The sequence below is a fragment of the Mus caroli genome, unplaced genomic scaffold, assembly GCF_978045245.1.
Source record: "Mus caroli unplaced genomic scaffold, Mus_caroli_1 scaffold_12, whole genome shotgun sequence".
NCBI lineage: Eukaryota > Metazoa > Chordata > Mammalia > Rodentia > Muridae > Mus > Mus caroli.
In genome coordinates, this window is record NW_028227267.1 from 98,464,093 (window position 1) to 98,479,887 (window position 15,795).

General features: G+C 42.5%; 1 protein-coding gene across 15 annotated transcripts in view; it reads left to right on the forward strand.

The window, feature by feature from the left end:
* The window catches only part of Lmo7 (LIM domain 7), a 211,460-nt gene that overhangs the window by 110,964 nt on the left and 84,701 nt on the right, over nucleotides 1-15,795 (forward strand). For 12 of the 15 annotated variants that reach the window (XM_085828814.1, XM_085828821.1, XM_085828817.1 and 9 more), the window contains one exon: nucleotides 4,155-4,261. In XM_085828814.1, the coding sequence (XP_085684940.1) occupies nucleotides 4,155-4,261 (107 nt within the window). Of the gene's footprint in view, nucleotides 1-3,467; nucleotides 3,646-4,154; nucleotides 4,262-15,795 lie in introns of those variants that run through there. The other 3 variants (XM_085828816.1, XM_085828818.1, XM_021181951.3) reach the window with 3 other exon arrangements.

The following is a 15,795-nucleotide window of genomic DNA, read 5'->3' on the forward strand; positions in this document are numbered from 1 at the left end:
TGAGTAAGCTATCAGGAGCAAGCCAGTAAGCAGTACACTCCAGAGCCTTGGTTTAAATGGTTGCCTCCATGTTTCTGCCCTGTTTGAGTACCTGTCCTGACTTCCTTCAGTAATGGACCATGTGTATGGCTGTATAAGTCAAATAATTTTTTTCTCCCCCAACGTGCTTTTGCTCATGGTTTTTCATGACAGCAATAGTAAAACTAAGACAGTGGGTAAAGGTGCCTGCAAGGCTGGTGACTTGAATTTGATCCTAGAACTTCTGGTAGAGAGAGAGACCTGACTTCTAAAAATTGTTCTCTGGTCTCCTCCACCTGGCATATATCCACAATACACACACGCACACACCTCCTAATAGATACACTAAACAAATAGTTAATAAACAGAATTTGGTAGGCCTTGAGAGAGAGTGTGTTTGAATTTTTTATATGAGTGGGGTTTGAATCACTGGTGTCCAGACAGTGAAATGCTGGACCAGTATTCCCCCATGGTCGATGATGCTTTATTTATGTCCTTGTGCAGTCTTCACTGAACAGGGCTGGTCTCTGTAACAGTAGAGTCCTGTAGAAATGATGGAACAAGACTTTCAGAGCCAGGACGTGTGGCTTCCACTTTGCTCTCTCTCAGATTACTGGCTCTGTCAGCTAAGTCTTCTGGAAGCATCGGTTTGCCCTGATTTGCCAACCACCGAGTGAGTTACCTCGGGAACAGCCACCACGCCAGGCCAAGCTTTGCATAACTGCAGCCTGAGATGACAGGCCAGTTACAGCTCTCTAGGAAGGGTCCTCCATCTCAGAGCCATGTACCTAGTCAAGGCGGTCCCCACATTCTAGACTCTCCAGAATTGCTGTCTTTTGTCTGAGGCAGCTGTTTCAGGATCTTCTGTTTTACAGTTTGGCATGAGTAACAAAAGTTCTGCAGTGAGCCAGTACCAACCGGAGAACTTTGTAGAACTTGGTGGAATTTGCATCCTAGTCTCTTAGTGAGCACCACTATTACTAATGATTAGTTGGGGTTATGGCGGGGGGAGGGGGGAGTATGAACATCTCAATCCTTCTACTTTTTCTGTAGTGTTTGCCTTTCTTTCATCTCCACAGAAACATTGTAAATGAGAAGGAGCTACTTGGGTACCATTAGAGTTTATTATTATTGAAGTTGTTGTTATTCTTGTTTTAGTTTTTGAAAGTTACCTTTGGCCCTGAATGTGTAGGGGTCATGTGTGTCTAAAGCACACTCTTTGTGATAGGATGTCTTTTGTTGAGCTATAGAATATTTGTATGAAGAACCAGTGGGCTCTGACACTCCTCTCCTTGCAGACAGAATTGCCTGTCCTTTGTAATGGCTCGCAGATCTGTATGCACTCACTACGTGGATAAAGAAAATGGGGCCAGAAAGCATAACTAATCTCTCTAAAGCTAGTCCTGGCTCCCAGGCCAATTAGATGAGGAAGATTTCCATTTATGCTTTGTTGTTGTTGTTGATGTTATTGTTTCCCTTTACTTTTTTTTTCTTTTCTTTTTTTGGAGTAGTTTCTAGTGAAAATGACTCTACCCAGTAAAGGCTAAAAGCCTTCTTTTTATTATGCTGAGTTGGGTGTGTCTGCTTGATGCTGGAACAGACATGAAATTTTTATTTTATAATTTTGTCTATCCCCTGAGGCAATGCTCCACTTGGATCCTTTGAAATGGCAGGAAATAAATTACCAGTGGGCTCCAGTCCAGGATGCATGATGGAGGTTCCAATTCTGATTGGAGCAGACCTCACTTCCAGTGCGTAGGCCATGTGTGAGTTTATATAGGACGTTTGTCTGCTTTTTAAAACCGAGAACCGCTAAGCCTTGAAAACAGCATTCTGCTTTGTGGCTGATAAAAAAGGTTTTACTCAAGCCTAAGATGTAATCACACCACTTGTGTTCTTTCCTTGAACTTTGTTCTCCATGGAGTAGAGTCACTTTCGATTTGAAGTGGTTTCTCTCTAAATACTTAGATGGGCTTTGAGGAATGTGTGGCTTCTCTCTTATCAACCTGAACATTTCGTTCACAAGGTAAGTGCTATTATGTTTTTGTAAAATATGTGGGGTGTGTTTACTCTTAGTTTCTTAAGATTATTCTGTTTGATTTTGTTTTAGTATCTATCTATCTATCTATCTATCTATCATCTATCTATTTTCTATCATCTATCTACCTATCTATCATCGATCTATCTACCTACCTACCTATCTATGTATCTCTGTTCCTAGCACCCTGCTTGAGGATTTGTGTGTTTTCTAGGCAAGCATTCTTCCACTGTACTACATTCACATCTGATAATTTTATATAAATGTAAGCATTCAGAGCCAAATTAGGCAGATATGAAGATGCTTAATAATTTATTTTTCCTTTTCCCTCCCCCAAATATGAAATTTGCTTCCTGTTGGATATGAGATATTGTCTTAATGAGATATTTTTGTTGTCTGCTCTTCTGAGAGTAGGCATTAAAATTGTTAATTTGTGTTTTCAAATAATTACAGATAACCTAGCATTTAGAAATTGTAAACTTACTAATCAAGATACCATTGTGTTCCTAACTGGAATTTTGCCAATAGGTTATCACCGTGTTTGTGTGTGTGTGTGTGTGTGTATGGGGATCAGAGGTCAATTTTGGGTGTCTTCGTCAGTCTCTCCTCATTGTATGTCATGCTCTCACTTCTTGGACATATGTTAATTTAAAATTAAATCATCTTGTTTAGGCTGCTCAACTTTTTACTTAGAAATTTCTTTAGGCTTTGGGGCCAACTTATTTCAAATGAAGCAAACATTTCAGTTCCTGGCTAGTTAGTTCACACTGTCTTTGTCTGAGAGCATCCTGGAACAGCCTTCCTCCTCCACAAACAGTTGTTGATTTCTAGTTTCCCTTGCTTCCTTGGCAGTCAGTGTTGCTTTTCTCTGGGCACACATTTTTCTGCACTTTCCTTAAGTCCCCTCAGACTCTGACGAACTTAAGCTGGTGAATCGGCCTCTTCCTCTCTCATTCTTTTGGATATCCCTCTTACTGTGTCTAACACCCCAACTTTGCTGCCTGCACATAGAAAGTACTGGCAGGTAGTCTTGGACCTCGGGGAGGGAGGTGGGGTGTGGCTCCAGGGAGGCCCATACCACAGAGCCGGTGTTGCCAGCCAACCTAAGTGGACAAGCATGTGCCAGCATGCAAGCAAGACATTCCCCTACCCACAACTCCCAGCAGAGCAAAAGCAGAGAGTCCACACGGACTCACCAGGAACTCAGCCACATAAAATACTTTTTCTTTTTCAAGAGCTGTAAGGGGCGATGCCAAAGCTAATCCTGGTAACCAAATGTGTGTGGTTGCAATGCAGCGCCCTGAAAATAGAACGCATCGTGGTACCACACAGCAGGCATAGCACAGTGGCACGCACTGGTTTGTAAGTGGAGGACTGGAGCTTTGAAACTAGATAGGAGGTCAAGCTTGGAGGTGGAGGATAGGTTTTCAGTTTTTTGGAGGCAGCTCTTCAGACAGGTGCAGGGAATGAGTAATATGCCACTCCCCAATGGTCCGGCTCAGCCAATAAGCACCAGGCTTCTCCTTGGTCGTATAGCTTGGTCTCTGTGCCTGTCACGAGCTGGATCAGCAACCAAACCCAGATTCCAGGTGTGGTATTCCACAGCCGTTCTGTAATTTGTAATCATAGAAACAGAACGTTCCTCCTCTTATTTCTTCCCTGCCAACAGTTTCTGGGTGGGTGAATGTCAGTAGCTGGAGTTATTTTTAAAGAGGTGAAGCTTGTCGTGCGAAGCTGGGAAGAGGGCGTTTGTTTGCAGAGCAGAGCTGACATCAAAGTGTAGATTACTGCTCACTGGCTAGGCGCTTGTCCTATAACAGGTAATGTTTAACGTGCCAGTCACAAAGATCACAGGAACAGTGTATGCTCGGGCATAAGATAGCACCACCTTTTTATGCTCTGGAAGACGGAAAGGCTATACGTGTTCTTGGACTTTTTTTTTTTTCTCTTTCGAATACACTTATGCGGCTGTTCTTGCCGCCGCCTCTTTGGCGGACTATAATTGGACTTTGAAGTTGTGAACTCGTATCATAAAAATTGGTAACCTTTGTCTGAGAGCAAGCTCGGCTAAGCAATCACTTTCCAATTCTTTTCACAGGATAACATAAACGTTTTTTTGAGAGCTTGTGAACAGATTGGATTGAAAGAAGCCCAGCTTTTTCATCCGGGGGATCTTCAGGACTTATCAAACCGAGTCACCGTCAAGTAAGTCTCACTGGTGTGTTTTAAATGTAGAATAATTGTACCATATCTAAATGTTTTATATATATATATATATATATATATATATATATATACTGAAGGTTTTGCAGCTTAAGTGAAAATTGTTGCTGAGAAATTTTGTGCTTATGGAACTATCTTTCCTCTCTCTGTCTTTCTTGTGTCTCATTCCAAAATAGACTCTTTTAAAAAATCGTCTTGAGGACTGGCTGAGAGTGTGAAGCCTTCTGTAAGTGACACAGTGTCAGGATCTTGTTGTAAATCTCTACACTGACCAGAGTGGCAGCTTATATTTTAATGTTTTCCAGCCTGGCCATGCTTGGTTGCTAATGGTAACGCTGTTTATTTTAATTATCAAGCGATTTTAGAGGCTATTACCGTAATAGAAAGATAAAAAGGATCAGTTGAAAGTAGCTTTTAGGTAGTTGGACATGGAAAATGACAGGGACAGCTGGTGCAAGCCTCCTTGGTCATATCTGACAGGACTGTTTTGCCTAGGGCCAACAACCTTCTCAGTGGTTGCTTTTAGAATAATGAACCCTTCCCACTGTCGTCGTAGTTTGGGCAAGAAGGTAAAAGTAGAGAGGAACTCACATCCGTGGGCGTTCTGTTGGAGTTTAGGTGGACAGTAGTGTTCATGTGTGAGTGTGTGGTTTCAGGAAAGTTCTTTTAAGCAGTTATGAAATTTTTTCCCCCCTCCAGCAGTCTAATCTGCATGCAGGAAATCAGTAATAAAATTATGTTGCTAGGTAAATGTGACATAGACGTTATATAATTTTGAAATAATGTTTACCCTTTTATCTGGCCTCTTGAACCTAATTACCATGTTTCCAAGTGAGGAAATCCAGTCTGTTCTACTTGTAGAAATCTCGAAAATGAAAAACTTTTTGCTTTAAAGATTTGTGTACTTACTGTCCCCATCGTGTGGCTTCAGTCATTATTAAAAGCAACCAGGAAATCTTAAACAGGGCCACTGTCTGATGGGGAAAAACCATGCTACAGATATTTTTGATAATCTGCCTTGTCTTCTAACAGTCTAACCTAACAACCTCAGGCAGCACTAGTTGCTTTAAAATCTAACAGTAAATATTTCAAATGAACAACCTGTGCCACACTGGCCCACCTCTTCCCGTAGGGTGTTTTCTCAACTCCACAGCAATGATATCTTCCTGGAAGAGTCCTCTGTCCACATTTCTGATGAATTTGAAAAGTACCAATCTGAAGTCTTGTTGCTGAAAATACCTACTTTCACTATACTCAAGGTCCTTACAATGTCCATTGAAAATGAGAAACTATTTGTTTAATTTTTTTTTCTTCCTACGTAGTACATCCTTTTCTAGGAGTTATCTGGGCAAAGAAACTTCAGCCTTTGAAATAGTTTTTCCCTGAAGCTGGTGATGTGAATTAAGTCTAAGTGTGTTCTCCTCTGCAGTCCTATTGCTTTGAACCTCGGCAGCCTATACTTGAGGTAGCTTACGGACTGGGTGAAACATGTTTGTTTGGCTCCTGATTTTAAGTGTTGCATACAGGGCTTGCCTGGAACCGCTTTCAGGAGTGGTTGGGTCTAAAGTGTTGACAAGAAATCAGGATCTGGGCTCAACCTTCAGTGAAATTAAATTACTGACAAAGTGAAACCGGGGTTGTGTGAAGCCTGCAGAACAACTTGTTTGAGTGGAAACCACAAGCCTGTCACAGCAAGGTGTGCCTCGCTTGGTCAGGGTGAGAGAGCCTCTCTCAGTCTACTTGAGAACTCTCCATGCTTGAATCTTGCTGGGCTTAAAGTGTGAGTTCTGGGTCTACCCCAGTGTAAGGCTCAGTGCCTCTCAGACAAGGTTGAAGATCACTGGCAAATGACTTCCCTTGTGCTTTGAGAAAGCGCCTTTCATTACGAGGAACAGGCTTAACGGAAGACAAATGATTGCTTAGTAAAGAAAAGCTTTAGTTTGGATTGTGACATAATACACAGACGTGTGTAGTTCAACTCTTGACCTGTCATTATTATAAATAAAAGGACTTGATATCGATTAGATCGGTGGTTCTCTTGTGGAGGTAGTTTTTCCTCCCTGGGGATGTTTGGCAATATGTGGAGACATTTTTCATCGTCATAGTTGGTGTGGGGTGCCTATCCAGTGGGTTAGAGTGACACTAAGTGTCCTGTAGCCCACAGGACAGACTCAACAGGGGAGGATTTTTTTTCTATTCCAGGTGGTCCTAATACAGGGGTTCAGACATTCCCAATGTAGACATAGAAGACCATCTTTGCCAGCAAAAAAGCTATGGGGACTGAAAGACTGTGACCGGACAGGCTTGTGACATAGCTATGATGTCACAGCATGCTTGCTGTCATCAAATAATTTCATTTCTATGTTAGTTCAGTATGCTTATTTCGGTGGCAAGGCTCCTTGTGAGTTGTCTGAGAGCGTCCATGTGTGTAGTATTCCGAGACTGTTTGACTCAACTACAAACATTTGATTTGGCAGAAATGTAGCAAGCGATGTGATTATTCGAAGTGCGGTGCTGTTACAGAACCGCTCAGGCTATCATCTCATGGCGTGCAGACGTAGGCTGGCCTTGCTGCATCTGCAAAGCAGCCATGGTATACCAAGAGAAAGCAGTAACAGCTGGTATGCTCTGTGTGGGGAACAGGAGGTGTTTAGTCTGTGGGTGGAGGACGCATGTCCAATGGCTACATGTACAGTGGCTACATGGAGTGAGGGAGAATTGAAGCAGAGGAACAGTGAGGACAGAAGCTGTTTAAGAGCTGCTGTCTCTGAGTGGCTGGACGAACCCAGAGCCTTGGACATTGCTTTTCAGCAGGGTGTGCCTTAAAATTGAATTTGCAATGCATTCCCACCAACAGAATGGATTGAGAGCACTCCCCGGGCTTCTGTAACTGCATGCACTCATAGACGATTGGGTTTCCTCCTGGGCTTCCCTTTGCTGGGAGTTTGAATGTTTTCACAATGCATTTGAAAGATTCTACTCATTTTGGTATTGTGTCTTATTCACAAGTCAGGAGGATCCATTTATGTTTATTTTTTTTCTCCCCAAAGGGTTAATAAACAAACCTAGGATTCGATCTCCATGAGTGGCTGATGAGGGCTAACCCAGTATGCAGCCGTGAAACTTTCCCTGCATCTTTATAACCATTTTTCGGAGTTATCCGCATGGAACTGAACATACATAATCCATGGGGAATGAACATTGAGGCACCCCTGACCCAGTGCCCACAGAGGCATGCCACAGAACACTGGGAGCACCCCAAAAACAGCTGTGAAGGGCTTTGTGATGGTATCAGGTCAGAAAGAGGGGTACACAGTGACTGATTATGTTAGAAATTAACTCATCAGAGGAGTCCTAGAATCCTGTCTTACGGGGCTCCAAGTTGGTGGCAGGTCAGGCTCAGCATTAAAACTTTGCATGTTTAATAACTTTTGATTTAAAAAGTAAAGCTCATATTTAAAGCATTGCTTAAAAACAATTTCTTCTTTTAGCGTGTGTGTGTGTGTGTGTGTGTGTGTGGTGTTTGCCTGTGTTGTGAAGGTGCGTTTACCCATCCATGCAGGGGTCGATACTGGTATCTTCTGTCAGCTTCTACTTGAGTCTTTGAGACAGGGTCTCTTACTGTCCTGAAACTTGCCAAGTTGGCTAATCCCGATGGCCAATGAGAGCCCAGCATCTCCTGCTTTCCATCGCCCAGGGCTGGGTTTCCAGGTGCAGGGCCCTGTCTGTGCCTGGCTTTTATGTGCACTCTGGCGATTCTAACTTCATTCCTCATGCTTTGCCCAGGAAATACTTTACTGACTAGTGAGCCATCTCCCCGAGCTACTCAAAACAACTTCTATCAAACATTTTAAGTTGCAGATTTGTACAGGCTGTAAACATGTTTGTTCCCCCCACCCCCTCAGCTCTGCAGTCTGGAATTTAACACTTCTTCAGATGCATTCTGTTCATAATTACAGAGTGGCAGTGCTTTTGAACACAATATTTCAGTAACGAAATCATCTTCTAGTATGAATTTAGTGCTGCTTTTATTAAGGTCTTTTATTATACTTTAAGGTATTTTATTGTACGTTAAACTGTAACTTTAAATAGTGCTATTTTCTGGTTTTCCTTTATATATTACCTCAGGGTATAGATAATCAAGATTTTTTTTTCTGGCCTGAAATACTTGCTAGTTGCCAAAGGAACAGTGATTGGAGGTAAAATTAGTATTAATATCTAACCATCATGAAACTTATGGGAAGCTCAAAATGACAGTCCAGATGTTCAGATCCATGGCTTCAGAGGCCAGCTTGATTTTTGTCACCACACTGTGAAATCATTAAGGCTCTCAGATGGCACTCTGGACAAACAGTCTGTTAAATGGAGGCCGGCTGTGTTTGACGGTGTATGTATGTACTTGTAGTTTTTTCAGGTAGGTAAAAATAATATGAGTACTTTTTTATACATAGATGATTATGCCTTACATATTCATAAATGTTTGTATGTGTGCCTCTGTGAATATATGCCATGTGTGGGGGTGCTCTCATAGGCCAGAAGAGAGGGTATTGGGTCCTCTGGAGCTGGTGTTACAGACAGCTGGTTGTGGGTACCTTGGCACGAATGCCGGGTGTTCAATCAGGGAGCCATCTCTCCAGCCACCATTAATGTTTGTCCTAATTTTAAGCCTGGTTTTAGATTATTATTATTATTATTTTTATAAGTTTTTCTTTTAAATGAGTATCTTGCCATCTCCATTTTTATTCATTTATCTAAAGCAAGCTTAGTGCTATCCAAACTTGGATCTGTCCCCGGAGCATGGCAATTCCCACCTGTCACTGTGTGTGACTGTTTTCAGTGCTCCCTCTCCCATCAACTCTAGACAAGCAGGCAGAAAGGAAGTTCCTGTGCTCTGTACATCTGTGTCTCCTTGCTCTTTTCTTCAGGGGACAGCAACTTACTGAGAGGGGGACATTAAATCATCTGAAAGGTCTGTGGTCCTGGTGGAGGCCAGCAGGTAAAGCTGGTGAATGGGTGTCCCTTGCACATCTAAGAGCCCACACCTCTGCTTGGGGACTATGGGACAGGTGATGTTAAGTCCTAGCAGAATGGAGCTTTATTTTGTCCCTGATTTTCACTATTTCAACTTCTTAATTCTCTCTCAGAATCCAAAGCTTCTGGTCATCAGCTCTTCCTTCCCCCTCTCTACTTCAAATCTCAGACCATGCCCCTGGGCCTGATGCTGCTTGGTCAGCTGGCTGCTATTTCACACTCTGGTCTGGCCAGGGTCTTTATCATCACAGGCAACCTCACCTATATTTGTGCTTCAAAGAGTCTCACTCCATAGCTGATCTGATTAGTAGTGGACACCAGCCAGGCCATGGGAGTTTGACAGGTCTTTGTTTCCCCCTATCAGATTGCAACTGTTTCATAACAAGGCTCGAAGAGACAGGTACTTTGCTGAAAGACATTCATCTGTCTTTCAAATCATTGTCTGTAAGGCCCTCGTGCTCAATGAATCTCTCTGTAAAAATTATATGCTTAGGCACATCTGTAGTCTCCCCGGCTGTTTGTTTAGATTTATTTTATGCGAATGAGCATTTTGCTCACATGTGTGTCTGGGAAGCACATGTGCCTGGTGCCTGTGGAGGTCAGGGGAGGTACTGGGTCCCCTGAAACTGGAATTATAGATAAGCTGTGAACTTATCATATGAGTGCTGGCAGCTGAACCCAGGGTATCTGCAAGGGCAACAAGTGCGGAGCCATCTCTCTGGTTCCTCCCTGCTGAGCTACCAGCATTAAGTGTTGTTTCTCTCGGAGTTTCGTGCTATGTTCTGGCCTGCTTTAACTGATCATCACCATGAAGGCAAACATATGTATGCCTGAGCTTATCTCCGAGTAAAAAGGACAGACTTTATTGAAAAAGAGGGAATTTTGTTTTAGAGAGGTAGTTTGCTTATTTATCATATAAAAACATTGATACAGAATTTTCTGACTGGTACCTACAATCCACAAATAAGATGGAGTTTGCTTGACCATTTGACAGGAAGTCCTACAAATTCATAGTTGAATGCATGGTGTAGATAAATCCACTGGAGGTTGCGAATGTCAGTTCTGTGCGTAGAGATCTTGTTGAGCATGCACAAAATTCTAGGTTCAAATTCCCGTCAGCTGGGTATGGTGATGTATGCCCATTATCCCGGGGAGGTGAAGGCAGGAGATGTGCCAGTGTTTGATGTAATCCCAATATAAGGAAAGTGGAGACAGAGGAGTCTCGAGCTACACAATGAGGAGAAGATGAGCCTGGGCTACAAGATATCCTGTCCTCCTGACACCCAGCTATGAGAGAATAGAAACACTCACCAGTTTCTTTGATTAAAAAAAAAAAAGTACAATCATTTCATTTTTTTTTTTTTTAATCAAGGAACTCTTCTAACTGGAGGGGACAGAGATTTTCCATATGGGACCTTTATGTTCTTATTCATTTATGTGAAAACTTTCCCCAAATCACAAAACTACTTGAAAACAAGGAACATATATTATCCCTTTTATCTTTTGGTACCCAGTGGAAATGTTGGTATGAAAATTGGATTCTAATCATAATCATATCCTGGGTACTTCAAGAGCACACTGCAAAGGTGGGGGAGGCGGATTCTTCTGTTGTCCATTTTCCCTTCATTCTTATCAGACGCAAAGCTGCTCCAGCAGTGCCGTTGCTGAACTTCTGGTTTCAGTCACCTTTGACTTATCATGGTAGGGTAATGATATGGCACATTACAACACATTCTGAAACTGCGCAGCATCCAAAAGAGGTGAGCTTATCACTCCCTCACCAGGAGGAAGCAAAGCAGAGGGGGAACTTTGAACCATGAGGTCTTTCAACGCAGTTGGTGGAAGGTTGAGTAACTCCTCCTATGCCCGTATAAAGAATACGTATTTACATCTAGTGTGTACACAATTGCATGTTTACATCTGTGTATTCACATGACCTCTTAGAAACATGGCCTTTCTATGAGCTTATATCTGAAATGCACATTTAAGATTTTCAGGCTGGAAAGTACAGTGGGTGTATAGGGTGTGATAATGTCTGTAAAGTTTAAGGGCAAGGAATAGTATTGAAAGCAGGTGTTCCTGGTTGAGGTAATTTCTTATGATAAGTCACAAATGCTGCTTTAAGACATTTCACCAACATTTACAGTAAGCCTTCTTCTCAAAGCTAGTAACATACTGGTAAGTTACCTGTCTGGGTTTGCCTACCAGTACATAGCATTAAAGATAAGGGTGCCTCCCTCTCTAGCCATGTTGACTGTGACACAATTAAATGCCATCTGGAGACTGAATCCTTAGAAAATCGACCATTCCCTAGTGGTTTGTTTGAACTGTTTCCACGAAACCTCTGGGTGAGTTTTGATTACTTTTCTCTGGGATCCAGCAATAAAATTCAAGTGAAGAAGGGTCACTTGCTGTGACCAAAAGCCTCTTCAATGATTTTTGGTGTCTCCTGAGTTGGGCTAACTCTTGTTTGTTGTGGTAAATATTTAATCTCAGTCAGGGGTTTCCACCCTGCCGTAGATCATTCAGTTCCCAGATAAAAGACATACAACTTTTATATTTATACTAATTGTTAGACAGCACTAGAACTGCGGAGATGTCTACCCTCTAAGCTATTAGTTTCTACTTCCCTATCAATAACCCTGAGTTATGACTTGTCATAGTGTGTCTGGGCAGCTCTTAACTCCAATTGGCCAGCCCTCTTGGCCATGTTTTTATGACTCACCTATTCCATGGCATCTTCTCCTCTCTCTCCTCTGTGGTCCTCCTCAGACCCCAAGCTTGGGAACCCAAACTCTGCCTACCTCTCTTCTGCCCAGCTCTAGGCTGTAGGCATCTTTACTCAATCCATAGTTTTAAATTAAGGAGCATGGTTACATAGCATCACTTGGTGCACGTAAGGATTCCCTCATCCCTGGGGACAACCAGGGTCAATATTGAGTATTACATCCACCGCAGCAGACCAAACCTCAACACTTGTATTTTTGGTGGCCTTAGCCAGGTCACTTTTGATCCATGTGATGGATCAGCTTTACCATTGTGACAAAATGGTAATTTCTTGCTCACTCTCTATCATGCTGTATGCTAAATTCTAGAACTAGATCACTAAAAATGACAGCGGTAATTCCTGTTTGCCTGAAATCTAGAAGGTACTCAGGCTTGGATGGCAAGCTGCTTCTTGAGAGTGTTGGGCTGCTTAAAGGAAATCAGCAGGCACATGTATGGCGCCTAGCTTTTAGCAAGTGCCCAATAACTACTAAAGTGTTATTGTGAACATTTGCACAATCTAGTGACCTTTTTTTGATCCTGTCAAAATACATGTGCCTTTGAGGGAGAAAGTCAGCTCTGGCTATTTAAATTGTGATTGTCAATTATGGGTCTTTATTTTTCTGAATTTAGGCAATCTGGGACTCATTGTTTCTACTGGGGGTAGATACTTGACTAGATGTAGTTTAAAAATATTTTTATTTAATTCTGTGTATAGGTATAGATATATGCACGTGAGTGTGGGTGCGAACAGAAGCCAGAGGTGTGGGATCCTCCTGGCTGCATGTCCAGGTGTCTGTGAGCCATCCCATGTGGGTGCTGAGAACTGGATGCTGAGAACTGGGTGCTGAGAACTGGGTGCTGAGAACTGGGTGCTGAGAACTGGGTGCTGAGAACTGGGTGCTGAGAACTGGGTGCTGAGAACTGGGTGCTGAGAACTGGGTGCTGATGCATTCCAAGAGGAGGGCATAGTTTCTCCAGCCCCTTTAAATATTCACATTAGTAAAGAATTTATGGTCAGCCAACTTGACATAATCACTAGAGTGAAGGGTCTGCTGTCGTTTCTGTCTCATTACATGTGGGACCAAGTGGTTGTATTAGTCAGCTTTTTAAAAATTCAGGTTTCCACTGTATTTCCTGAAAATGTCAAGATTTTAATTTGCAATGATTTCCTCATTTTAAGAAAGAGCAAACCAGAAATACTTCCACAAATTCAGATGATGCCATTCGCAGCACATCCAAACCCAAGCCTTTGCATTATTTATTGGCTCATTTTTAATATTGCCTTCTCTCCTTCCCATTTTTGTGAAGTGTCATTTTGGACGCGGAGAGAGGTGATTTACACAGATGAGATCAGAAGATATTATCAGAAAGGATGCTGGAGGGCTTACATTCTCTCTCTTCTTGGAATAGCTGTTCATGATCCTGACTAAGCTCAAGAGTGCATTTCAAGGCAGTTGTCCACTGAGAATAAACTTAACTGCTCCTCTGGGCTGGGCCACTTTGTCCCATCAAAGTGTAAAAAGCCTTGGTTATATGATCGGATGTGAATTTGCTCATAGACATCAATAAAGTGAGGTAGGGTTAAGGTTGAATAAGCACGGAGGCTCCAGTTTTACTTACAATGAGAAAGGGAAAAAACAAAACAAGAAAAGCATAGGAATTGGGGTTTTCTATTGATTTTTTTAAAAAAAAAGATTTATTTATTTTTATGTATATGAGTACACTGTAGCTGTACAGATGGTTGCGAGCCCTCATGTAGTTGCTGGGAATTGAATTTAGGACCTCTGTTCGCTCCAGCCCAAAGATTTATTATTATAAATAAGTACACTGTAGCTGTCTTCAGATGCACCAGAAGAGGGCGTCAGGTCTCATTATGGTTGGTTTATGAACCACCATGTGGTTGCTGAGATTTGAACTCAGGACCTTTGGAAGAGCAGTCAGTGCTCTTAACTGCTGAGCCATCTCTCCAGCTCTATTGATATTTTAAAAATATACATTATAAGATGATAGTCTTTTTCTTTTTTTAAAATTACCTGGCTACCAAGTAATAAATAGAATAGACAAAAAAGTTGTTCGTTGCTTATCATTTGTTTGCTTCTGGAGAGTTTAGGCTGATGAAGCAGTAAGTGTTTAGGGGAAATTTCCTGCTGTAATTTCTGGCATTCTGGGTGAGATTTGGTGGCTGAAGGCTTCATCCTTCATCTGTCAGACACACACACCTTTTCGTGCCTTTCCTAAAGTGAGTGGAAGATTTATAAGCATCGAGCAAACATGCACAGTACCCCATGCAAACAGTGCCAGCGTCACTGGAGAGACTTTCAATATGAAGGGAAAAGGCCACCTGTCATACAAATCTAAGTGTCACACAGTAATCTTCCCAAATGTGATTGGTATGATTTTTGTAATGTTATCATCTGAAAAGCATATGAAAGACATACTTTGAAGGAGCACAGCGAAGATCAGCCAGCTTTTCCTAAGCTTTAAAGGCAAGGAGGATTTAGTGAGTTTGAGAGAAGCACCTGCTTTGAATTAAGCACTGTTTGCATTAACCCAGCTTCAATTGTTAGTTTACCTAGAGTTTGCTCTGTGTGCTCAGAACAGTTTGGGGGAGCTATCCCTGAACAAAATATCAAGTACCAGGGTTTCTGCTGTTTGATTTCATTGTAACAATATTGATAGCTGCCAGCCCAAAATGCTTTGTATTTTTTTTTTCTCCTCAGTTAACTGAGATGTGGAAATTCTCGAAGGACTGGTGTTCAGTGTGCCTGTTCCTAGGCTTCTTTTGCTTCATCTTAGAAAGAAAATTTCTAAAAAAGTGTACTGACTTATAAAATGCCACTGCTAGCTCATAGCATAGATTTCTGTGACATTGAAGTGCCCAGACTGGTGAATTTACTTTTTCAAAGAGGCATAGTCTGTGACTGGGAGGAGACAATGTCTTAGTCTGTGGTCTGTTGTTGTTAGGAGGCACCATGACCATGACAAGTCCTATCAAAGGAAGCAGTTATTGAGGCTGGCTTATAGGTTCAGAGGTTTGGTCCATTATCAGCATGGAGGGCAGAATGGCAAACATGTTGCTGGAGAAGTAGCTGAGAGTTCTACATCCAGATCTGCAGGCAGCAGCAAGAGAGCCACTGGACTTGGTTTAGGCTTTTGAAAACCTTAACGCCTACCTCCAGTGAATTACTTCCCTCCAGCCTCCTAATCCTTTCAACTAGTGCCATTCTCTGATGACCAAGTACTCAAATCTATGAGTTTATAGGGACCATTCTCATTCAAACCACCACAGACAGTATGAGTATCATTATTACTAGCTCTAGGTAGCCATAGCATGCAGCATCCCAGATTACTGAGAAATGAATGTAATGTCTCCACTAAGAAATGGTGGAGAATGCCGGGCAGTGGTGGTCCTTCCCTTCCCTTCCCTTCCCTTCCCTTCCCTTCCCTTCCCTTCCCTTCCCTTCCCTTCCCTTCCCTTCCCTTCCCTTCCCTCCCCTCCCCTCCCCTCCCCTCCCCTCCCCTCCCCTCCCCTCCCCTCCCCTCCCCTCCCCTCCCCTCCCCTCCCCTCCCCTCCCCTCCCCTCCTTTAATCCCAGCACTCGAGAGGCAGAGGCATGTGGATTTCTGAGATCAAGGCCAGCCTGGTTTACAGAGTGAGTTCCAGGACAGCCAGGGCTACACAGAGAAACCCTGTCTTGAAAAACCAAAAAAAAAAAA